The sequence below is a fragment of the Gorilla gorilla genome, chromosome X (genome assembly GCF_029281585.2).
Source record: "Gorilla gorilla gorilla isolate KB3781 chromosome X, NHGRI_mGorGor1-v2.1_pri, whole genome shotgun sequence".
Lineage (NCBI taxonomy): Eukaryota > Metazoa > Chordata > Mammalia > Primates > Hominidae > Gorilla > Gorilla gorilla.
The window spans coordinates 118826934-118851805 of NC_073247.2; the positions used below are offsets into that span (position 1 = coordinate 118826934).

The 24872-nt window shown below is 38.8% G+C and overlaps 1 protein-coding gene across 3 annotated transcripts in view; it reads right to left on the reverse strand.

Annotated features, from left to right (window-relative positions):
- Positions 1-15232: 15232 nt before the first annotated feature.
- RBM41 (RNA binding motif protein 41) overlaps positions 15233-24872 on the reverse strand; it is a 67480-nt gene continuing 57840 nt past the window's right edge. For 2 of the 3 annotated variants that reach the window (XM_055377062.2, XM_055377058.2), the window contains one exon: positions 15240-15842. In XM_055377062.2, the coding sequence (XP_055233037.1) occupies positions 15823-15842 (20 nt within the window). In that variant the 3' untranslated portion in view covers positions 15240-15822. Of the gene's footprint in view, positions 15843-24872 lie in introns of all 3 variants that reach the window. The other variant, XM_055377063.2, reaches the window with a different exon arrangement.

The following is a 24872-nucleotide window of genomic DNA, read 5'->3' on the forward strand; positions in this document are numbered from 1 at the left end:
ACCTCAGTCAAAGACACATGGAATACAACCAAAGCCTTCAATAATCAAGATTAACAAACTCTGGGGAAGAGGGAGAGAATCTGATTTCCAGAGCTACCACATTATGATATGTGAATGTCCAGTTTTCGACAACAACAACAAAAAACCCACAAAACATACAAAGAAACAGGAAAGTATGGCCCATTCAAAGAAGAAAATAAATAAACAGAAATTGTCCTCGAGGAAGCCCAGACATTGGACTTTGTCTTAGGCCTTTGGTGCTTCTAGAAAAAAAAAAAATCCTACTACAGACTGGGTAATTTATAAACAGAAATTTATTTCTCACATGTCTAGAGGCTGGGATGCCAAGATCAAGATACCAGCAGATTTGGTGTCTGGTGAGGGCCTCGTATCTTCTTCTTGTTCCATACTCCAGAAGGGAGGAAAGCTATGTCCTGACATGGCAGAAGGGCAGAAAAGAATGAATGAACTCTCCCAAAGCCTTTTATATTGGCCTTAATCCCACCCATGAGGGCTTTGCCGTCATGAGTTAATGACCTCTTAAAGGCCCCACTTAATACTATCACTTTGGCAATTAAGTGTCAACATATGAATTTGGGGGAGATACCATTATTCAAACTATAGGAGGCTTACTAGACAAAGATTTTATTTTTTTAATTGACAAAATTGTCTTTATGATGTATTACATGATGCTTTAAAATATGTAAACATTATAGATTGTCTAAATTGAACTAAGTAACATATGTGTTACCTTACATACGTATCATTTTTGTTGTTGTGAGAACACTTAAAATCTACTCTCTTAGCAAGAGACAAAGGAGGTGAACAGATACTTTCCAAAAGAAGACATTCATGCATCCAGCAAGCATATAAAAAGTGTTCAACATCTCTAATCAATAGAGAAATGCAAATCAAAACCACAATGAGATATCATCTCATACCAGTCAGAATGGCTATTAAAAAGTCAAAAAATAACAGATGCTGACAAGGTTGTGGAGAAAAGGGAACGCTTATGCACTGCTGGTGGGAATGTAAATTAGTGCAGCCATTGTGGAAAGCAGTTTGGTGATTTCTTGAGGAACTTAAAACAGAATTATTATTTGACCCAGCAATCCCATTATTGGGTATACATCCAAAGGAATATAAATTGTTCTACCATAAAGACACAGGAACGTGTATGTTTGTTGCAGCACTATTCACAATAGCAAAGACATGGAATCAACCTAAATTCCCATCAATGGTAGACTGGATAAAGAAAATGTTGTACTGGCCAGGCATGGTGTCTCATGCCTGTAATTCTAGCACTTTGGGAGGCCGAGGCAGGTGGATCACCTGAGGTCAGGAGTTTGAGACCAGCCTGGCCAACATGGTGAAACTCCGTCTCTACTAAAAATACAAAAATTAGCCAAATGTGGTGGCATGCGCCTGTAGTCCCAGCTACTCGGGAGGCTGAGGCAGGAGAATCACTTGAACCTGGGAGGCAGAGGTTGCAGTGAGCCAAGATCGCGCCATTGTACTCCAGCCTTGGTGACAAGAGTGAAATTCTGTCAAAAAAAAAAAAAGAAAGAGAAAAGCAAAAGAAAGAAAGAAAGAAAGAGAAAGAAAGAAAGAAAAAGAAACAAAGAAAGAAAGAAAGAAAGAAAGAAAGAAAGAAAGAAAGTTAGAAAGGTGGTACATATACACCATGGGATATTATACAGCCGTAAAAAAGAATGAGATCATATCCTTTGAAGCAACACGGATGGAGCTGGAGGCCATCATCATTCTAAGAGAACTAATGCAGGAACAGAAAACCAAATATTGCATGTTCTCACGTATAAGTGGGAGCTAAACATTGAGAACATATGGACACAAAGAGGGAAACAACGGACTCCGGGGCCTACTTGAAGGTGGAGGGTGGGAGCAGGGTGACGATCCAAAAACTACCTATTGGGTACTAAGCTTATTACCTTGGCAATGAAATGATTTGTACACCAAACCCCCATGACATGCAATTTACCTGTATAGCAAACCAGCACATGTATGCCGGAACCTAAAGTAAAACTTTTAAAAAATATATAAATAAATAAATATATATTCAATATAACAATTATAAATATACTGTGAAAAAATACACAAGAATGTATTTTTAATGAGGCAACATATAACAATATAACATGGATTTTAAGTAATAGTTAGAAATGTATTTTTAGTTTAAAATTTAAAAAATAGAAATTAAATAGCACACTTCTAAAACGATAGGTCAAATAAGAAATCTACAAGAGGAATGAGAAAATACCTTGAGGTGAACACAAATGAAAACACAACATAATAAAACTTACGTGATGCAGTAAAAACAGTGCTCAGAGGAAATTTAAATGGCTATAAACACCTACATTAAAAATGTAAAAAACAGCTGGTCATGGTGGCTCACACCTGTAATCTCAGCACTTTGAGAGGCTAAGGTGGGAGGATCACTTAAGGCCAGGAGCTTGAGTCTAGCCTGGGAAACACAGTGAAATCCCATCTCTTAAAAAAATATAGAAAAATTATCCAGATGTGGTGGCGCATGCCTGTAGTCCTAGCTACTCAGGAGGCTGAGGTGGGAGGATTGCTTGAGTCCAGGAGTTTGAGGCTGCAGTGAGCTAGGATCACGCCACTGCACTGTATAGCCTGGGCAACAGAGCAAGACCTCTTAAAAAAGAAGAAGGAGAAAAAGAAAGATAAATATTAAATCCATAATCCAACTTTACAGCTTAAGAAACTAGGAAAAGAAGAGCAAACTAAATCCAAAACCAGCAGAAGGAAGGAAAAAATAAAGATTAGACATGGATAAATGAAATAAAAAGAACAGAAAAAACAACAGAGAAAATCAACAAGACCAAAAGTTAGTTCTTTAAAAAGATGAAAAAAATTGACAAATCTTTAGCTAGACTGACTAAGAAAAAAAAGAGAAAAGACAAATTACTAATATCAGAAATTAAAGTGGAGATATTACTACCAAATTTATAGAAATAAAAGTACCATAGCTGAATAGTATAAACAACTGTATAGCAACAAATATGATCACCTACATAAATGGACAAATTTCTGGAAACATAAACTGCCAAAATGACTTAAGAAGAAACAGAAAATCTGAACAGCGATGTAATAGGTAAAGAGATTGTATCAGTAATCAAAAATCTCCCAAAAAAGAAAAATCAAGAGCTAGATGACTTTACTGGTGAATTATGTTAATACAAAACATGTAAAGAATTAATACGAATCCTTCTCAAACATTTCCAAAATATTGGAGAAGAAGAAACATTCCCAACTCATTCTATGAGGCCAGCAGTATCCTATTACCAAAGCCAGAAAAAGACACCAGAGTAAATGAAAACTGCAGACCAATATCCCTTATAAATTTGCATGTGAATATCTCAAGAAAATACTGGCAAACTGAGCAGTATATTAAAAGGATTATACATCATGACCAAATGGGATTTATCCCAGGAATGCAAAGGTCATTCAACATAAGAAAATCAACCAATATAATAAATCACATTAATAGAAAGACGGGAAAAACCCACATGATCATCTCACTTGATGCAGAAAAGTCATTCATGATAAAAACACTCAGTAAACTAGGAATAAAAGGAAACTTCCTCAACATGATAAAGGGCATTATGAAAAGCCTGCAGCTAACATCATACTCAATGGTGAAAAACTGAAAGTTTTTCCCCTATGATCAGGTACAAGACTAGGCCGCTTGTTTTTGCCATATTTATTTATTTATTTATTTTTAGACGCAGTCTAGCTCTGTCGCTCAGGCTGGAGTGCAGTTGCATGATCTCAGGCTTACTGCAACCTCTACCTCCTGGGTTCAAGCGATTCTCCCACCTCAGCCTCACCAGTGGCTGGGATTACAGACACGTATCATCAAGCACCACACACTACGCCTGGCTAATTTTTGTATTTTTAGTAGATATGGGATTTTGCCATGTTGACCAGCTGGTCTCGAACTCCTGACCTCAGGTGATCTGCCCCCTTCGGCCTCCCAAACTGCTGGGATTACAGGCGTGAGCCACTGCATCCGGCTGGCATATTCTTAAAAAGTTAAATATATACCTATCATATGATCCAGCCATTCCACCCCTTAGGTACCTAGACAGTAGTACCTAAGTACTGTTTAAGTTACAGTAATAAATAATCATGTGGTAGTAACATAAGGATAGACATCTGTCTAAGTACCTAAGGGATGGAACGCTATCTACAGCACTGGGCAAGCCATGCTTCGCATATCACCTGGGCCAGGCACATAACTGCTAATGTTTCTATAAGTCTTTCAGGAAAATTTCAGCTTTAAAATAATATGACTCAGATTTGTGTAATCTGTACACAAAATACATAGTACCCAGTTAGTCAATTGGATATTGGAAGGCAACTGGCATTCTCTGACAAACTCATTTTTCCAACCTTTCGAACTTTCCAGGATGTTCTCCAACTTTAGTGTATTACAACTTTCAGCTGTATGTAACAGAAAAGTGGAAATACATTACCTTAAATAATAAAGATAACTTATTATTCCTTGTAACCAAAAAGTCCAGAGTTAGGTGAGGTTTCAAGTGAGGCCCAATTCAATGGCTCAGTGATGTCACCAAAGACCCAACATCTTTTCATCTTTATTTGCTGCCTTCATTGATATCCACTTCACTTTAAGGCTGCTATCTATTCCCTCCAAACTGACTTCTGGAGGCTTTGTTTCCTCATTCACATCCAAAAGAAAGTCAACACTTCCTCCTTTTCACCAAGGGAGTTTTTATACTGAAGCCTCCAGCAACTGTCTCCTTAGACCAAATTAGCTTAAGTCAATATAGAACTGAATCTGGGCATGGAATCATTTCATCTAAAACACATGGTCTGTGTTGGGTAATAAGGGATAGCTACCTGAGTGAAAATCAGGATATTATTACCAAAAGGATAGAGAGATGGATGCTAGGTAGATAAAAACAGTAAATGTTCACTACAGTTGGGAAAAAAACAGATGGGATTTTATGGTCAGTATTTGTACATAAGCTCATCCCCCGCCTTTAGTAGGCCAGCTTACTTTGTGGGATCCTTGTACCTCTTTATCCAGTGGTTTTCCTTTTGAGGGATTACAAGAGGACACAGATTTTCTTTTTCTTTGAACTTTTCATCATTGTACCAGTCTCTATAGTCACTTCAGTTGTTTGAGGGCTTCTCTTTTTATTGGCTTAGAAGCTTAGCATTTTCCTTCTCTCTTTTCCACATCATGTGCAACATGGGAAGGAGTAAGAAGTGTCTGTCCTTGGGTGGAAAGCTAGAACTTTAGCAGTGTGTCTCTAGGATAGCCCCTGCCTTCACTAGCTTGAGGTGGGTCTGATCTTCATTATTAATTGCTCCTCTTTTTGGTTGTCTTCGACAGGTATTTCCAGCCTTAAACTTAGTAGATACCTTTTTTTTTCCCATACTCTCCTAAGTAGGAAGGAGTGTACTCTGTGCATCCCTGTGGCTCTTAATGCTTTCAAATGCCAGCTCATGAGTCTTCAAATTTTGGTCTTTCTAACTGATGCTTTGCTTCCCTGGAGAAAACTAATTACTTTACTATTATTTTTTTTCATCATTGTCCTTCTTGTTTCTACATCTGGTATATGCCACTCTTGCTGCAGCTCAGTAGCATGTCCCAGTCCAAGTGTATTAGTCTGTTTTCACGCTGCTGATAAAAACACATCTGAGACTGAGCAATTTACAAAAGAAAGAGGTTTAATGGACTCACAGTTCCACGTGGCTGGGGAGGCCTCACAATCACAGCAGAGGATGAAAGGCACGTCTCACATGGTGGCAGATAAGAGAAGAGAACTTGTGCAGGGAAACTCCCCTTTATAAAACCACCAGATCTCGTGAGACTTATTCACTATCATGAGAACAGCAGGGGAAAGACCCGCCCCATGATTCAATTACCTCCCACAGGGTCCCTTCCATGACATGTAGGAATTGTGAGAGTTACAATTCAAGATGAGATTTGTGTAGGGACACAGTCAAACCATATCACCAAGTTTCTACGTTTTTCCCTTGTGCTGGTATAGAGCTCTCTTGAAAACACCCTCAGTTCACTACTAATGGTCCACAAGAGGTTAAATTGTTTTCCCCACCAACTGTTCAACAACTGTGCCTTTTTTTTTTTTTTTTTTTTTTTTGAGATGGAGTTTCCCTCTTGTCAGCCAGGCTGGAGTGCAATGGTGTGATCTCGGCTCACTGCAACCTCTACCTCCCAGGTTAAAGTCATTCTCCTGCCTCAGCCTCCTGAGTAGCTGGGATTACAGGCACACACCACCTGTAATTTTTGTATTTTTTAGTAGAGATGGGGTTTTGCCATGTTGGCCAGGCTGGTCTTGAACTCCTGACCTCAGGTGATCCACCTACCTCGGCCTCCCAAAGTGCTGGGATTATAGGCAAGAGCCACCACACCCGGTCCAACTGGGCAATTTTTTCATGTGAAATGGCTAGGGTTTAAGCTGTAGAGGTGTTTTTACACCCAAGAAATCTGGGCACATGCAAGAACATCTGTCCTTTTCTTTCTAGGCAAAGACTCAGTCTTTTAAAAATCTTAGAGTCCTGAAGAGCAGCCCTAAAAATTACTTACCATGTACTCCACTTTCTCCCTTTCCTTTTCTGGTATTTCCCAAGGCTTGCAGAATAATACCCTCAGGAAATGCTAGCAAGACCACATACACATACTCTTCCTTCCTGAATAATTATCAGGCACTATATATTTGCTGACAAAATAAATGCATGAATTAGTGAAAATACAGTAGTTATATACCAAATGAAAAATCAAATTATGAGACATATATAATATTATTCCTTCTCTGTAAAATGTAACATATATTTGAATAAGCCTACCTACATAGAAAAGTCTGGAATTATACATAAAAATGAATGTATAAAATAGTTTACCTTTAAGACTGAGATGAAAAATTTTTAAAACTTAGTTACTTTTGACAATGATTTTTAATTGTTTCCTTCCTTCTTTTCTCTACTTATTTCCCTTCTTTATTCTTTCATTTATTTATTTTTTCTTTGCATCACAATCATATATTCTTTAATACACTTTTTATTTTGGAATATTTTTAGATTTACAGGAAAGCTGCAAAGATAGTACATGGTTTCAGCTTCTCTTTATGTTATCATCTTACATTACTGTGGTACACTTGTTTAAAGTAAGAAACCAACATTGGTACATTATTAACTAAATTCCAAACTTCAATCACATTTGACGAATTTTTCCATTAATTTCCTTTTTTCCTTTCCAGGATCCAATCCAATTGCATTTAGTTGTCATGTCTCCTTAGTCTGCTCTGTCCTGTGACAGTTTCTTTCCTTGTTTTTTTTATGAACTTGATAGTTTCGGGGTGTACTAGGCAGGAATATTGAAGAATACCTCTTAATTTGTGTTTATTGGCTATTTTTAAAAATTAGACCAGGTTTGAGTTTTTGGGAGAAATATGATATAATCGATGTGTCCTCTTTGCATCATACTGGTGTACATGATAACAACATGACTTATCCCTACTGATGTTCACTTTGATCACTTGGTTAAGGTGGTATTTGCTGTTTCTCCACATTCAAGTTACTGTTTCTCCCTTTCCAGCATGTATTAGTTTAATAATAAAACAACTAATAACATGTTTTTATTTATTTTTTATTTTTATTTATTTTTTGAGACGGAGTCTCATTCTGTCGCCCAGGCTGGAGTGCAGGGGTGTGATCTCGGCTCACTGCAACCTCCGCCTCCTGGGTTCAAGTGATTCTCATGTCTCAGCCTCCTGAGTAGCTGAGACTACAGGTGTGTGCCACCGTGCCCGGCTAATTTTTGTATTTTTAGTAGAGACAGGGTTTCACAATGTTGGCCAGGCTGGTCTCAAACTCCCAACCTCAAGTGATCCTTCTGCCTCAGCCTCTCAAATGCTGGGATTACAGACGTGAGCCACTGCACCCAGCCACTCATATTTTTTAAAGTAGAAAAATTATGCCAAGGACCAGATGACTCCCTGCAGATCAGTGGCTTCTTTGAAAAGATCAAAAATATTCTTTTTTTCCCCCCCCAGAGAACAGAGGAATATGACCTACTGGAAATTTCTTTTTTATTTATTTTCCTGACAAATTCCACTCATATCCTTTCCAACCTTCTTTTCAGGAATATAGGACTTAGTTTTTTAAAGCAGTCTGAGTGGTAATGGAAAGAGAAAGTTTCCACTTTGTTTTCCAGAAATCCAGAAAGGCATGACTTGAACTTGATTCTTTGAAGTAGCTTGAAGTATTTTAGGAGAAGCCTAGAGTACAGCTGCACTGACTGCACCTCCACATTCAGGGTTTGGTATCATAGAACATCTTTCTGTTACCTTCATAACTGAAATGACATATCAAGACCTCATTCTGGTCGAAGTTTAAAAATTTAAATAATTAATGCCTTTGTGAAGAAATTCCCCTGCTTTCCTAAAGGAATGTAGAAAAGTGGCATTGTTGCTCAGGTACTGCCAATCTTTCACTTCAATTTTGAAGAAAATGATGTTTTTGTTTTTTTTTTGCCACAGAATACTCTATAGTAGTTAAAAGTTTAAGCTTGTTCTGGATACATTATTTACTATCTTTGTAGGCCCTTTAATCTTTCTGAGACCTCGATTCCTCATCTGTAAAAATTAGAATAATTAAAACTACTCCCTACCTCATACTATGAGGACTATTGTCTTTCTGTTAAATTGACTCTTTTTAAAATTTTTATAGAGATGGGATCTTCCTATGTTGCTTCGAACTCCTGGGCTCAAGTGATCTTCCCACCTCAGCCTCCCAAAGTGCTGGGATTTCAGGCGTGAGCCACTGTACCCGGCAGACCCTTTTATCATTATGAAATGTGCTCGTGTTCCCTATCTCCGGTAATACTTCTTGACTGAAAGACTACTTTGTCTGACATTAGTATAACCATGACAGCTTTACTGTTGTTGTTGTTAGAGTTTGTATGGTATATTTTTCCATTTTTGTACTTTCAGTCTGTATCTTCATACATAAAATGTGTCTCTTGTAAACGGTATATAGTTGGGTCTTGATTTTTTCCAGTCAGACAATCTTTGTATTTCATTGGAGTATTTTGTTTATTTGTATTAATGTGACTAATGATATAGAGCCATGCATTGCTTAATGACAGGGACACATTCTGAGAATGGTATTGTGCGAACATTATAGTGTGTACTTACACAAACCTAGATACTATAGCCTACTATATACACCTAGGTTATATAATATAGCCTATCACTTCTAGGCTACAAATCTCTACAGCATGCTACTGTTTACACCAGCATCACCTTAAACATATGAGTAATGCATTGCACTATGACATTATATGGCTATGACATCACTAGATTATGGGAATTTTTCAGCTCCATTATGATATTATGGGACCACCATCATATTTGCAGTCCCTTTTTGACTGAAATATTGTTATGCAATTCATGACTGTGGCTGCATTTAAGCCCACTATTTTGCTATTGTTGTCTAGTTGTTTAATCTGTCAGTTGTTTCCTTGTTCCTCTTATGCTACCTTATTTTAGATTAATTCAGTTTTTCATTATTACAACTTCATTTTGAGTCCTCCATTAACATTTTGTTTATACCTTTCCAATGTTTTTAGTGGATATTCTAGAGCAATAATTCTTAAACAGGAGTGATTTTGTTACCCAGGGAACATTTGACAATGTCTAGAGATATTTTTGGCTGTCACATTTTGGGGAAGGTGCTACTGGCATCTAGTGGGTAGGGGCCAGGGATACCATTAAACAGCTTAAAATACAAAGGTTAGCCATACACAACAAAGAATTATCCAGCCCCAAAAGTCAAAAGTGACAAGGTTAAGAAACCCTGCTCTAGAAACCCTTCATCCTTAATTTATTACAATCTTCCTTACTTAGTTAGTACCTTAGCACTTCATAATGCAAAAAATTAAACAAGAGTAAAGGTCCATTTATCTGCTCCCATCATTTCTACTATTATCATATATTTTACTTCTACATATAACTCCACAAGGCATTGTTATTATTGTTACTTTAAATAATACATAATCTTTTATATTTATGTACATGTATACCCTTTCTGATGCTATTCATTTCTTCCTGGGGTGCTGTTCTTTAATGTAGTATCCTTTTCCTTCAGTCTGAAGGAAAAAGTATTTCTTACAGTGCAGTTTTGATGGCAATGAATTCTTTCAACTTTTGTTTGTCCAAAAAAATCTTTATTTAATCTTTATTTTTAAAGGATTTTCACTGGACACATAATTATAGATTAGCAATTTTATCTTAGAGTATTTTAAAGATGTGATTATACTATATTCTGACATCCATGTATTGTGCTGTTTTGGAGTTTGTTGTTAGTCTTATGTTCATTTCTTTAAGGTCATTTGCCTTTCCCCACACTCCTCTGGCCTTTTTTTGCTTGTTTTTTTTTTTGTTTTTTTTTGTTTTTTTTGTTTTTTTTTTTGTTGTTTTGTTTTTTTTTTTTGACACAGGGCCTCATTCTGTTGCACAGGCTGGAGTACAGTGGCATGATTATGGCCCACTGCAGCCTTGACCTCTCAGGCTCAAGCAATCCTCCCACCTCCACCTCCCACAGGTGTGCAGCACCACACCTGGCTCATTTTAAAATTTTTTTATAGAGACAGAGTCCCCTTATATTGCCCAGGCTGGTCTTAAACTCCTGGGCTCAAGTGATCCTCCTACCTCAGCCTCCTGAAGTGTTGGGATTACAGGCATGAACCACTTCATCCAGCTCTGGCTGCTTTTAAGTTTTTCTCTTTATCCTTCGTTCAGAAGTTGAACTATAATGTGCCTAAGTATGGTTTTCCTGTTTTTATCCTACTTGGGGTTTACTGAGATTACTGGATCTGTGGGTTGATGTCTGTCATTACTTTTGAGAAATTATCAGCCATTATCACTTTGAATAGTTTTTTTTTCTGCCTCATTCTCTTGCTCTTTTCCTTCTGAGATTTTAATTACACTAATATTATACTGGCTGACAATCTCCTACATAACTCTCGTGTTGTTTTCTCTTCTTTCCATTATTTTTTCTCCATGTACTTCAATTGAATAGTTTCTATTGCACTGTCTTTGAGTTCACTACTCTTCTGCTGTGTTCAGTCTACTAATAAACCCATTCAAGGAATTAAAGTGAAATACACAAACATAAAATTAATAAAGTGTAAAATTCAGTGGCATTTAGTACCTTCAGTGTTGTCCAACCACCACCTCTAGTTCCAAAAAATTTTAATCACCCCTAAAGTAAACCCTATATCCATTAAGTACTCACTCCCTATTCCCTTCTACCCATAGACCCTGGCAACCACCAATCTGCTTTCTGTCTCTGTGGATTTATCTATACTGGCTATGTCATATAAGTGGAATAAAAAATGTGACATTTTGTTCCTGGCTTCTTTCATTCAGCATGTTGTTGGGGTATAGCTGTGCTGCATCACGTATCAGTACATTCAACATCTGGATCACTAGTGGGTCTACTTATACTGACTGTTTTCATTTTGATTATGGGTCACATTTTCCTGTTTCTTCATATGTCTCATAATCTTTTGATATGCTTGTTTTGCAGGAGACAAGTCTATGCAAACCTTTCCCAAAGTCCGAGGAAGCTGAGAGGCTGAAGAAAGAGGCTGACAAATCCAGTTTCTTAGATCCAGTTTCTTAGAAAGAAACATTTAACAGCGACTTAGGAACAGAAGCCATGTCTGTCTCAGGTGGTGATGAGACAAGATGGTGGATTCCTGTGCCATTACCCCCTAGACCCAGAGTTTATATACAACAGGGGAGGGGGTGGTTCAGAAGGGTTATGTAGGACAAATGAAGTATGATAACATCAAAGTTGTTTGACCTAAGGACAGGATTTATGGTAAGAACCTGCTCTTACACAAGGAACAATAGATAAACTGGAAATCTTGGAGGCCTTCCTGGAACAGGGGTTAATCGGAAGCCAGCATGGTGGATTAGCTTCCACGATGGAGTTGGTTTAGCCTCCACAATAATGAAAATTGTGCAAAAGTGATATAGATTCTGATATCAACGATTTTTTTTCCTCTTAGAGAGGGAAGGCTCTTTTGTCAGGAAAATGGGTGAGAAGTAATCACTTCAAACCAATTAGAAATTGAGCTAGGTTGGCACAGGGTTGTGGGTTTAGTTCCACTCTGTCCTAACTAAAATTCTTGAGGGCAAAATCTGAAAATAGATTCTTCCCTTTTGGGAGACAATCTTTTCTATACCCAGACTTTGTCTCCTATAAATCATGAGATTGCAAGAGATTTATCTCTGACTTTCCAGCCCATCCTCTGAGGCTCCAGTGCCGCTCCAGTGCTCAAGAAAAGTCAGTGGGGAAAAACCAAGGTGAGACCTGACTTCAAGTTTGAGGGTTCTCCAAATTCTGATCTTTCATGTCAGCTCATGAGGCTGTCAAAAATTCTACTACTTTTATCTCCTGAGCAGAGTCTCTCTGCCTATGGCAAAAAACAATTATCAGCCCATACCCAGACTTGGCAGATGCCCATGGAAGGAAAGTGTTCATTAATCTCCACTCACATAGAAAGAACTCTCTCTCTCTCTCTCTCTCTCTCTATATATATATATATATATATATATATATACACACACACACACATATACATATATACATATATTGTTGTTACAGTAGGAGGGAGGTGTGTTCCTATCTTCTATATCCTGCAGGGTTGCACTTCATTACATCAAGTAGAAATGGGCTTATGAGAATTATATTGATTAATTTTATTAATTCATTCAATTAATATTTATTGTTCACCTTCTATGTGTCAAGTACTGTTCTAAGCACTACAGTTGTTTCAATATTCTTATCTTTAGCAGCCATGTGAATAGTTGGATCATTTAGGGAGGTGTTAACATTGGGAATGGAACCAGTTTTTGAATAGGAAGTGTATCAAGAGTTCTGTTTTGGATGAGCTCAGTTTGACATGCATATTAGACATCTAAGTGGAAGTATCATGTAGGCAGCTAGATATACAAGTAGAATTCAGGGGAGTCCCAATCTGAATGAATTTGAGTGTCATCAATTAGTACAGATAGAGAAATATTCTGTAGTACTGAGCCCTGGGAAAACCCAACATTAAAGATGAGAGAAGACAAATCAGCCAGCAAAGGAAAGAATGAAAGAGCAGCCAGTGAGGGAGGAAGGAAACCAAGACTAAGGTGTAACAGTAGCCAGGTGAAGAAAACATTTCAAGGAGGGAGTGATCAACTGTGTTGAATGCTGCTGAGAGGTTAAGTGGGGACAAAAAGATGGCCGTGACATCTTTTGGCAACTGGTGGCCTTAAAGAGTTATTTCAGTAAACTGGTAGGGCCAAAAGCCTGACTAAACTGAATTAAGGAGGAAAATTGGAGATAAAGAGGTTATACGAGGACAGGTGCCTGGATAACCTCAGCCAACCTAGTTCTTCCCACTCCTTCCTCTTAGTTGAAGTGTCTGGAAAAATCTGAGCTATGACCTTGTTTTGCAACATTTGTGCTCAGTGGGACAAGTGGCATCCAGAATATATAAAACCACAGCAGAGCAGTTTCGGGGTCACTCAGCTGTTGTGCAATGTAGGGTACGTGCAGACAAGACTCCAATCACCTTGGGCACTTTCCTGAGCCTTTGAGAGATCAGCTCACTCTGGATCCTAGGCTTCTGTTTATCCTTGCTGCCTATCTTTGAGTAATAAGGCAGCTTTTCTTGACTTGTACAAGTGTCCTGTCTTACTAAACTCACACAGGTGGTAGAGATACTGGGGGTCCTTTTGCTCCTCGCAGCTGTTTTCATGTTATTGGAACTGCTGTTGCAACTGGGTCTACTCTAAGCCCCCGCCAGACTTGTGAACCTTTACAGAGGTATAAACAACTCTGGATAAATTTTACTATTAAAGGGAGTATAGAAATGGGATGTCAGCTGGGAGGACATCAAGGGAGGGTTTTTGTAAAAATGATGAGATTGTACGATATATAAAACATGTTAGCATAGCAATGGTAAGTAAATTGTTATGCTTACTATTATTATCTCACTACAAGAATCATTTGAACTTTTCAAATAGCAGTCCACATAATGTTAGGACTTTTAGGATTCATATTCTGATTCTTTATAAGTTTAGGCCAAAAAGGAAAGTTAAGTTCTCAGAGAGAAAGTCAAAATCTTGTGAGCATACTTGTGACTGATGACCCTACTCACTATGGACAAGCTTATTCCGCCAGAAAACAGAAGACATCCACGGTTGCTCAGGTATTATAGGAGAAATAATTTTTGGCATGTTAGTTTCTCACTATAATTGTTTGAAGAGGGAAAGACTGTAAGAATTAGCTAATGTGTCAAGTATATCTTCTCATTCACGAATTCAACAATTGTTTATTAAGCAACTATATGACACTATTCTAGATGCTTGAAACATGGCAATTAAAAAAATATTTTTACTCTCTTGGAGGTCATATCTTTTTTTTTTTTTTTTTTTTGATACAGAATCTCATTCTTCACCCAGGCTGGAGTGCAGTGGCGTCATCTCGGCTCACTGCAGCCTCCACCTCCCGGGTTCAAGCAATTTCCGGCTAATTTTTGTATTTTTAGTAGACAGGGTTTCACCATGTTGGCCAGGCTGGTCTCGAACTCCTGACCTCAAGTGATCCGTATGCCTCGGCCTCCCAAAGTGCTGGGATTACAGGTGTGAGCCACTGCGTCTGGCCTCTTGGAGGTCATATGTTAATAGGGGAACAGATAATCAAGTATGAAAATAATTGGTAAGATAATTTCACATAATGTTGAGTGGTATGAAGGATGTACACAGGGTCATGAGATAGAAAGTGACTGAGAGGAGAGTTGGTGAAATTCTTTATAAATAAGGTAGCCAAAGAAAGCTTTTCTAAGGGAAGTGACATTTGGCCTGATGAAGGAGGCAGCCATGTGTACATATGGGGTTGTGGGTTGGCGGAGGGGGGACAACTTTCTAGGCAAAGGGAACAAAGATGCTAAGGTAAGGAGAAGCTTGACTTCTTAGAAAAGAATGCCAATATGTCTGCTGTATGTGTAAGGGCAGAGTAGTATGAGAAGAGGTCAGAGAGGTGGTCAATAGCGAGATCTGGTATAGGGCTTTGTAGACTATGATAAGAAGTTTGCTTTTTTAAAAAATGTGGACAATGCACATAACATAAAACATACCATCTAGACTTATTTTATTATTTTTTGCAGTTGCAAGATTTAATAGAGTGAAAACAGGGCTCCCATACAAAGGGAGGGGACCCAAAGAGGGTAGCTGTTGCTGGCTCGAATGCCTGGGTTTATATCCCGATCATTGTCCCTCTTGCTGTGCTCTCAGGCGATAGATGATTGGCTATTTCTTTACCTCCTGTTTTTGCTTAATTAGCATTTTAGTGAGCTCTCTGATTGGTCGGGTGTGAGCTAAGTTGCAAGACCCGTGTTTAAAGGTGGACGCGGTCACCTTCCCAGCTAGGCTTAGGGATTCTTAGTCGGCCTAGGAAATCCAGCTTGTCCTGTCTCTCAGTACCCCCTCTCAACAGGAAAACCCAAGTGCTGCTGGGGAGGTTGACTGACGACCGCTCTACCTGCTTCCTGCTGAATTGGGGCATGGTAGGGGTTGTGCAGTTGAGATTTCCTCAGGAGGGGTGCCTTTGACGTCATTAACATTGGAGCAAGGGCTAGCAGGCTGGTCCAGGGGTCCGTGGTAGATTTTAGTCATGGACTGCATCTGGGGCTCCATTTGAAGAACCATTTGTAGCTTTACAGCTTCAATTCTGGAAGAGACAAACTTAACAAGGAGGTTAAAGATACAGGGTCCAAAGAGGAGTAACAATATTAGAGCTGCTAGAGGTCCTAAGAAGGGGAGAACCCAGGGCATCCACTGGCTGAGGAGGCCCCAGTGTTCGGTGTTTTGAAGCTCCTCTGCTCTACATTGTATTCGATCTCGAATTTCTTTAACTTTCTCAGCGACAATTCTGGATTGATTAACATAATAACAGCATTCTTCTAAAAATAAACAGGTTCCCCCTCTTTCCGTGGTTAGCAAGTCTAAAGCTCTTCGATTTTGAAGGACTACTGCTGCTAGGGAGTTAAGTTGATCTTGCAAGGTGACCAGGGAGTCGGTGACCAGGGAGTCAGTGACCTGTTCCATGTCACCATTTATTTCTTGAGATAGTTTGTAGTAGAACTGAGTAGAGGTTGTGATATCGCCAATGCCAGTACCTAGTCTGCCTAGCACTCCTGCTCTGATAACAAAAGGAAGAATGGGTACTCTTTTGTTGTGGGGCTTAGGTACGACATGATTGTATAAATCTTGTTCAGTGTAGATGGTCATAGGGGGCACTAAGAATGAGAGGAAGCACATAGATTCTGAAGAGCCATTCAAACGATAGGCTGAGGTACCACAGACAAAAAATATTCCTGAGGGTAGGCAGACTATTCGTGTGGGAGGCGTTACCCACCTGATGCATTGGGAGCTGGTTGTGTCTATAGTATTGCTAAATTTTACACAGGTGAGGTTTGAGGTATGGGTTATTTCCAGATTGGAAACAAGAGGTCCTACTAAAATGGAAGTGGTGTTTATTTCTGTGCTGAAGTTGTTCCATTGTTCAGGAACAGGGATTGAAATGTATGGCCTGAAGTGCAGGGGGAGGCACATCCAACAGTTAGTAGGGTTTTGGGCTGAGACCTCATGGAGCCGAGTGAGGGTGGTATTAAATAGGCTTACCAGGCGAGTATGGGTACGGAGGGTTTCATGTAGTTTTGAGAGAACTAGTCCTTTGTAGGGGCTAGGGGTGCTATGTCCCCGGGTCAGTTGGGAGATTGCTTCCTTTACTTTTCTCTTGCCTGACCTTGAATTCCACCCCCATCAGACATACGGGTATGGGTGAAGTAAGTCCAACAGACAGTGGCTCCAAGTCCTCCAGGACAACTAGGATTAATCATTTTCCCTGTCCAATAATGAGTATTTGCATGCATGCAAAGAGTGGCAGAGTTATAGCAGTTGCGGGGCATATGGGTGTGGGCAGTGAAGGTGGAGTTTCCCTTAGATAAACTCCTATACGATGGGGCATCAATATTTCCAGGAAGCCGCGTTCTTCACAGAAACTCTTGGTAAGGGGAGCTACTGGTTGTACAGCAGCATGGAGGGGGTGCAGTGAGAGTGAAAGGGGGTAAGAGAACAGTAAAGAGAAAAATATGATAACGGAGGGCCATGGGGATTTATGATTTGTTACTTTCCTCACAGTTGTCTGATAGTCACAAGTCACCTTTAGCAGTGAGCATGCCGTTCACATCATGAGATGTCCACACAGTAAGATCTCTTCCCTGTATTATGTTAACTGCTTCAGATACTAAGACTCCTACTGCTGCCACTACCCGTAAACAATGAGGCCAATCCTTTGCCACTACATCAATTTCCTTACTCAGGTACGCCATGGGTTGCAAGCTCATCCTTCGGACCTGTGTAAGAACTCCTAGAGCTATTCCTGTTTTTTTTCTGTGACAGATAAAGAAAAGTCTGCCCCATTGGCAAGTTTAACACTGGGGCTTGGGTTAGGGCCTTCTTTAGGGCCTGGAAAGCTGCTTCTGCTTCAGGTGCCCATCTTACTAAATGGTATTGGCTTTCTGAGTTTCCTTAATTAGTGTATATGGTCTGGCTATTTCGCCGTACCTGGGAATCTATATTTGGCAGAAACCTGTTATGCCAAGGACCCTCTTACTTGCTTTAGGGTTTTGGGATGAGGATAAGCCAGTGTAGGCTGGATACGTTCTTCACTGAGGGCCCTGGTGCCTTTGGATAATTTTAGACCTAAGTATTTAACCTGCTGTGAGCAGAGCTGAGCCTTTGGTTTGGAAACCTTGTAGCCACAGGTAGCGAGGAAATTTAAGAGCACTTGGGTGGCTTGATGGCACAAAGTTTCTGAACGGGTGGCTAAAAGCAACCATGTAGACAATTTTAAAGTGCACAATACAGTGGACATTAAGTACATTCACAATGTTGTGCAACCATCACCTCTATCTCACTCCAGAATATTGCCAGCATGCCAAAATGAAACTGGGTAACCATTAAGCAGTAACTCCCCATTCTCTTTCCCCCAACCCCTGGAAACCACTAATATTTCCATCTCTGTTGTATTTGCCTATTCTGGATATTTCATAAATTGAACCATACAATATGTGACTTTTTGTGTCTGGCTTATTCCATAGCATAACGTTTTTGAGGTACAAACATATTGTAGCATGTATCAGTACTCAATTCCTTTTCATGGCTGAGTAATATTCCATTGTGTGGCTATATAACACATTTTGCTTCTCCATTCATCAGTTGATGGATATTTGAGTTGTTTTCACCATTTGTCTATTGTGAATAGTGTTACAACAAACGCTAGAGTACAAGTTTTATTTTTTTATTATTATTTTTTTGAGACAGAGTCTTGCTCTGTCGCCCAGGCTGGGGTGCAGTGGCATGATCTTGGCTCACTGCAAGCTCCGCCTCCCAGGTTCACGCCATTCTCCTGCCTCAGCCTCCCGAGTAGCTGGGACTACAGGCGCCCGCCACCACGCCCAGCGAATTTTTTGTATTTCTAGTAAAGACAGGGTTTCATCGTGTTACTCAGGATGGTCTCTATCTCCTGACCTCATGATCTGCCCGCCTTGGCCTCCCAAAGTGCTGGGATTACAGGCGTGAGCCACTGCGCCTGGCCAAGTTTTATTTGAATGACTCATTATTTACTGGACCACATCATAATTCTATGGTTAACTTTTTGAACAACAGCCAATCTGTTTTCCATAGCAGCTGCACTATTTTACATGCCTTCCAGCCATGTATGAGGGTTTGAATTCCTCAAAGTTCTTGTCAACACTTACTTTCCTTCTTAGAAATGTATTCTTATACTCATCCTTGTGGTGTGTAGTGGTATCTCATTGTGGTTTTGATTTGCAATTCCCTAATGACTAGTCAAATCTAAGAACACAAAGATTTATCCCTATGTTTTCATCTAAGAGTTTTATGGTTTTAGCCCTTATATTTAGGTTACCACAACTAACATCATACACAATGGTGAAAGACTAAAATCTTTTCCCCTATGATCAGGTGGAAGACCACTGAGTATCATGTTAGCTGTGGGCTTTTCATAAATGTTCTTTATCACGTTGAAGAAGTCCCCTTCTATTCCTAGTTTGCTGAGTGTTTTTATCATGAAAGGGTATTAGATTTTGCCAAATGACTTTTCTGCATTAAATGAGATGATCATGTGTTTTTTTCCTTTCTATCAATGTAACTTATTACATTGATTGATTTTCTTATGTGAATGACCCTTGCATTCCTGGGATAAATCACATATGGTCATGATGTATAATGCTTTTAATATGCTGTTCAGTGTGATTTGCCAGTATTTTCTTGAGGACTTTTGTATCTGTATTCGTAAGGGACATTGGCCTGTAGTTTTCATTTCTTGTGTATTTTTCTGGCTTTGACGGCAGTGTAATACTAGCCTCATAGAATGTGTTAGGAAGTCTTTCCTTCCTTTCCATTTCTTTGAAGAGTTTGAGAAAGATTGGTGTTAATTCTTCTTTAAATGCTTCTAGAATTTATCAGTAGAAATTTCTGTTCCTGGGCTTTTCTTTGTTAGGTTTTTGATTACTGATTCAATCTCTTGTTATAAGTCTATTCAGATTTTTTCTTTGTGCGTCAATTTTGGTAGTTGTGTGTTTCTAGGTATTTGTCCATTTCATCCAGGTAATCTGATTTATGGTGTATAATTATTCATAGTATTCTCTTATAATCCTTTTTATTTTTGTAAGGCTGACAGTAATATTCCCATTTTAATTTCTTAAATAAATTGAATCTTCTTTTTCTTAACCACTATAGGTAATGGTTTGCCAATTTTGGTGATCTTCTCATATAATCTTTTTTTTTTCATTTTAATGGTTATATTGGTTTCCTAGTCCCTATTTCGTTTCTCTTAACTATTATCTTTTTTTGTTGTTGTTGTTGGGACAGGGTCTCACCCTGTCACCCAGACTGGAGTGCAGTGGTACAATCATGGATCGCTGCAGCGATCATGTGATTCTCCCACCTCAGCCCCCTAAGTAGCTGGGACTATAGGCATAAGCCACAACGCCCAGCTAATTTTTTAATTTTTTTGTAGAGACGAGGTCTCACTACATTACCCAGGCAGGTCTCAAACTCCTGGGCTCAAGCAATCCTCCCACCTTGGCCTCTCAGAGTACTGGGATTACAGACATGAGCCACTGTGCCCAACCCTTAACTATAATCTTTATTATTTCCTTCCTTCTACTAGTTTTTGGTTTACTTTGATTTCATTTTTATAGTTCCTTAAGGTGTAAAGCTGGGTTATTGATCTGAGATCGTTCTTTATTTAAAAAAAATAGATGTTTGCACTTTAAAAATACGCATTTGAGCACCGCTTTTGCTGCATCCCATAATTTTTGGTATGTTGTGTTTTTGTTTTCATTTGTCTCTTTTTGTTATATTAGTTGTTTAAGCATCTTTCATTTAATTTTAACTCATTTGTGGATTTTCCAGTTTTACTTCTGTTCTTCATTTCTACTTTCATTCCATTGGATTTGGAGAAGACACTTCATATTGTTTCAATCTTTTACAATTTACTGAGACTTGATTTGTGGCCTAACGTACAATCTGTCCTAGAGAATAGTCTTCCATGCGCACTGGAGAATAATGTGAATTCTGTTGTTCTTGGGTGTTCTATAGATTGTCTGTTAGGTTTAAGTGATTTTAAATGTTTAAGTACTCTATTTACTTCAAAAGCACAGGCAACAAAAGCAAACAAATGGGTTTATATTAAACTAAAAAACTTCTGCATAGCAAAGGAAACAATCAACAGAGCAAAAAGAACCTACAGAAGGAGAAAATATTTGCAAACTACTCACCCAACAGGGGATTAATATTCAGACTACACAAGGAACTCAACATCTCAACAGCAACAAAACAAACTGTGATTTTAAAATGGGCCAGTGATCTGAACAGACATTTCTCAAAAGAAAACATACAAATTGCCAACAAATACATGAAGAAATACTCAACATCACTAATCATCAGGAAAATGCAAATCAAAACCACACTGAGGCCAGGCGTGGTGGCTCACGCCTGTAATCCCAGCACTTAGGGAGGCCGAGGCGGGTGGATCACCTGAGGTCAGGAGTTCAAGACAAACCTGGCCAACATGGTGAAACCCTGTCTCTACTAAAAATACAAAATTTGCCAGGCGTGGTGGCACACACCTGTAATCCCAGCTACTTGGGAGGCTGAGGCAGGAGAATCACTTGAACCTGGGAGGCGGAGGTTGCAGTGAGCAGAGATTGCGCCATTGCACTCCAGCCTGGGCAACAAGAGCAAAACTCCATCTCAAAAAAAAAAAAAAAAAAAAAAAAAAAAAAAGATGATCTTTGATAGCAACAAGGACACTTTGTCTATTGTAATAATCTAACACTTACTGAGTTCATACCAGGCACTATTCAAAACACCTTACATGTATTAATTCTCACAACCACCCTGTGAGGTAATAGTATTATTGCTCTCATTTCAAAAATGAGAAAACGACTGTGTAGTGAGTTTAACTTACTCAGGTTCACACAGGTAGTAAATAGTGGCCAGATTTGGTTATAGAGCTAGTAAATAGTAAAGACAGTGTATGGTAGAGCCATACACTGGGAATATGGCATTAGATCACATGCCCTTAACCATTATACTGTTCCGTAAGTGGAGGAAGCTACAGTGTAGGCACAAAGGTAAGTAGGTGGTAGATTTGTATTGAAAGAATAAGGGCCTCGTGTCAGGCTGCTATAACAAAGTACCACAGACTGAGTAGCTTATAAACAGAAATTTCTCCCAATTTGGAGGCTGTACATCTGAGATCAGGGTACCCTCATGGTCAGGTTCCGGTGAGGACCCTCTTCCAGGTTGCAGACTACTGAAGTCTCCCTGTATCCTCACATGGCAGAGAGACAGCACTCTTGGGTCTCTTTTTTTTGTTTCTGATCCCCTTACCTACCAGATGGGATCTAAACTCCCACAGTGCTTTGCATCTTTCTTTACGGTACTCATCACTCTATGTTACAGCTTACAAACAGGTTTCTTACCTCCCCTATAAGCTGAGATTCTTGAAGGTAGTGACTCATATATTTATTGTTTAACCTAGTATCCCAATGGCATCTTAGAGAATATCTTATAAGTAGTAATGATACATATGTTTTTCTTAAGGGCATTAACCCCATCCTGAGGCCCCACCCCTCTGACTTAATTATCTCTCAAAGGCCCCAATTCCTCAAACCATCACATTGGGGTTTAGGATTTTAACATATTAATTTTGAGGAGTCACATTCAGTCTATAACAATGAGGAGGTTCTCAATGAGAACACATGGACACAGGTAGGGGAACAACACACACTGGGGCCTGTGGGGTGGGGTGGGGGGAAGGGGAGGGAGAGCATCAGGATAAATAGCTAATGCATGTGGGGGTTAATACCTAGGTGATGGGCTGATAAGTGCAGCAAACCACCATGGCACATGTTTACCTATGTAACAAACCTGCACGTCCTGCATATGTATCCTGGAACTTTGAATTAAATTAAATTAAATTAAACAAACAAGGAGGAAGCTCTCGTTTGACTGCCAACATATTTTATTGCACGGTTGTACCATAATTTTAAACCAATCAGTCCCCTATTGATGAAATTTTGTTTCCAGGTTTTTGCTATTACGATGCAATGAATATTCTTGTGCCTATCTCTTTGAACACATGTAAGTATTTCTATATAATAGAGATCAAAATGTGGATTTTCTAGATCTACATACTTAAAATTTTAATAGATAATGCCAAATGCCCTCCCCAAAGGTTATACTTACTTATACTCCCATCCAAAGCCTACAAGAGTGTCTATTTTCCGTACCCTTAGCAACATTTAGTGTTACCAATTTTTATATCTGACATTCTGACAGGTTAAAAAATGACAACTCAACATCTAGTGCCCAGATCTTGGTTTCTAAAAGTCATTTCCCAATAAAAGGAAGTAGGGATCCATGCAGAAATGATTAATTCCAGTGCTAGGGTAGGGAAAAAACAAGATGAGCCTGGAACATCTTGTGGTACCAGAAAACAAGGAAGTGGGCAAAAATTGCGGACATGTCTAAGAACAGAGGGGCCAACCTGAAGGAGCTCCTGATGGCCAAAGGTAGAAGAATTTGAGCAACAAAACAATGACAATATTAGGTTATAAGCCACAGAGTAAAATAAACATCCATGTTGATATAAATACATGAGAAAATAAGCAGGAGATGGGACATCTTCCTTACAGAATTTCAATATAGAGCGAAAAAAAAAAAAAAAGAAAATCACTGCTGCTGTCTGAATGTGCCTTCTCAAATTCATATGCTGAAACTTAATCATCAGTGTGATCAATGTGATAGTATTAAGTGGTGGGTCTCTAGGAGATGATTAAGTCATGAGGGTGGAGCCCTCATGATTGGGATCAATGATGTTATAAAAAGGGATTTGCCCTTTTTACCCTGTACCTCCACCATAAAAGGGAGCAGCGTTCTTCCCCTCTGGAGGATGTAGCAACAAAGTATCATCTTGGAAGGAAAGAATAGCCTTCACCAGACACTGAACCTGCCAACACCTTGATCTTGGACTTCTAGTTTCCCGAACTGTGAGAAATAAGTATCTGTTCTTTAAAAATTACCCTGCCTCCATTTTTTTAATTGTTGTTATAGTAGCACAAACAAACTAAGACAATCCCCACTAGGTAAACACTACCGTAATAATTGCTGCTGTAGAGAACCATTGATGAATGCTAAAAGTAGTGGGCAAAAGTAAGATGGGAAACAGAATATTTGAACAGCCTCAATGCATCTTCCAGAAGGTATTTAGTAATTGTAAAGAGGAAAACTGTAACTTTACAGTAAAGAAATCCAGCAAACACCCCTTTAAGCAAGTGATCAAGGTTAACATCACCAGTATTAAAAACTATCATCAAATATGTCCTGATATAATGCACTAAAAAGGGCTAAAAATCACTTTTGTGGCATTCTCACCAAAAACACAAAACATGAAAAAACATCAGACAGACCCTCATTAGGGACATTATACAATATAACTGACCAGTATAGTACTCTTCAAAATTGTCATGGTCATCAAAGACAGACTGAGAACTGTCACAAATAGGAACAGAATAAGGAGATAACAAAATGCAATGTGGCATCCTGGATTTGATCCTGGATCAGGAAAGGACATTAATGGGACAACTGGCAAAATTAAAATAAGGTCTAATATAGTTAATAGTGTTGTATCAATATTAGTTTCCTGATTTTGATAACTGTACTATAGTTAAGTAAGATGTTAGCATTAGGGGAAGTTGAGTGAGGATATATGACAACTCTCTTATTATTTTTACAACTTTTCTATAAATCTAAAAGGCTTTTTGAAAATGAGAGCCCACTGTGTTAATCTGCATTACTACTCTGAGCATTTGTCTTAGTTTATTGGTCATTTATATTTTCTTTTCAACAAATTTCCTTTTCCCACTTTTTTATTGGATTTTTTAATGTATACTAAAAAGTTATATACATTGTACACTAAGAAATTAGCTCCTTGTATGGGATAAATATATTTTCCAGCTTGTCTTTTGTATTTTTTAAAATGGTGGGCTTATATGTATATGTGTATACGAATTTTTTCCTTTCTTTTTTTTAGAGACAGTGTCTTGCTATGTTGCCCAGTCTGCTCTTGAACTCCTAGCATCAAGTGATCCTCCTGCCTTGGCCTCCGAAAGTGTC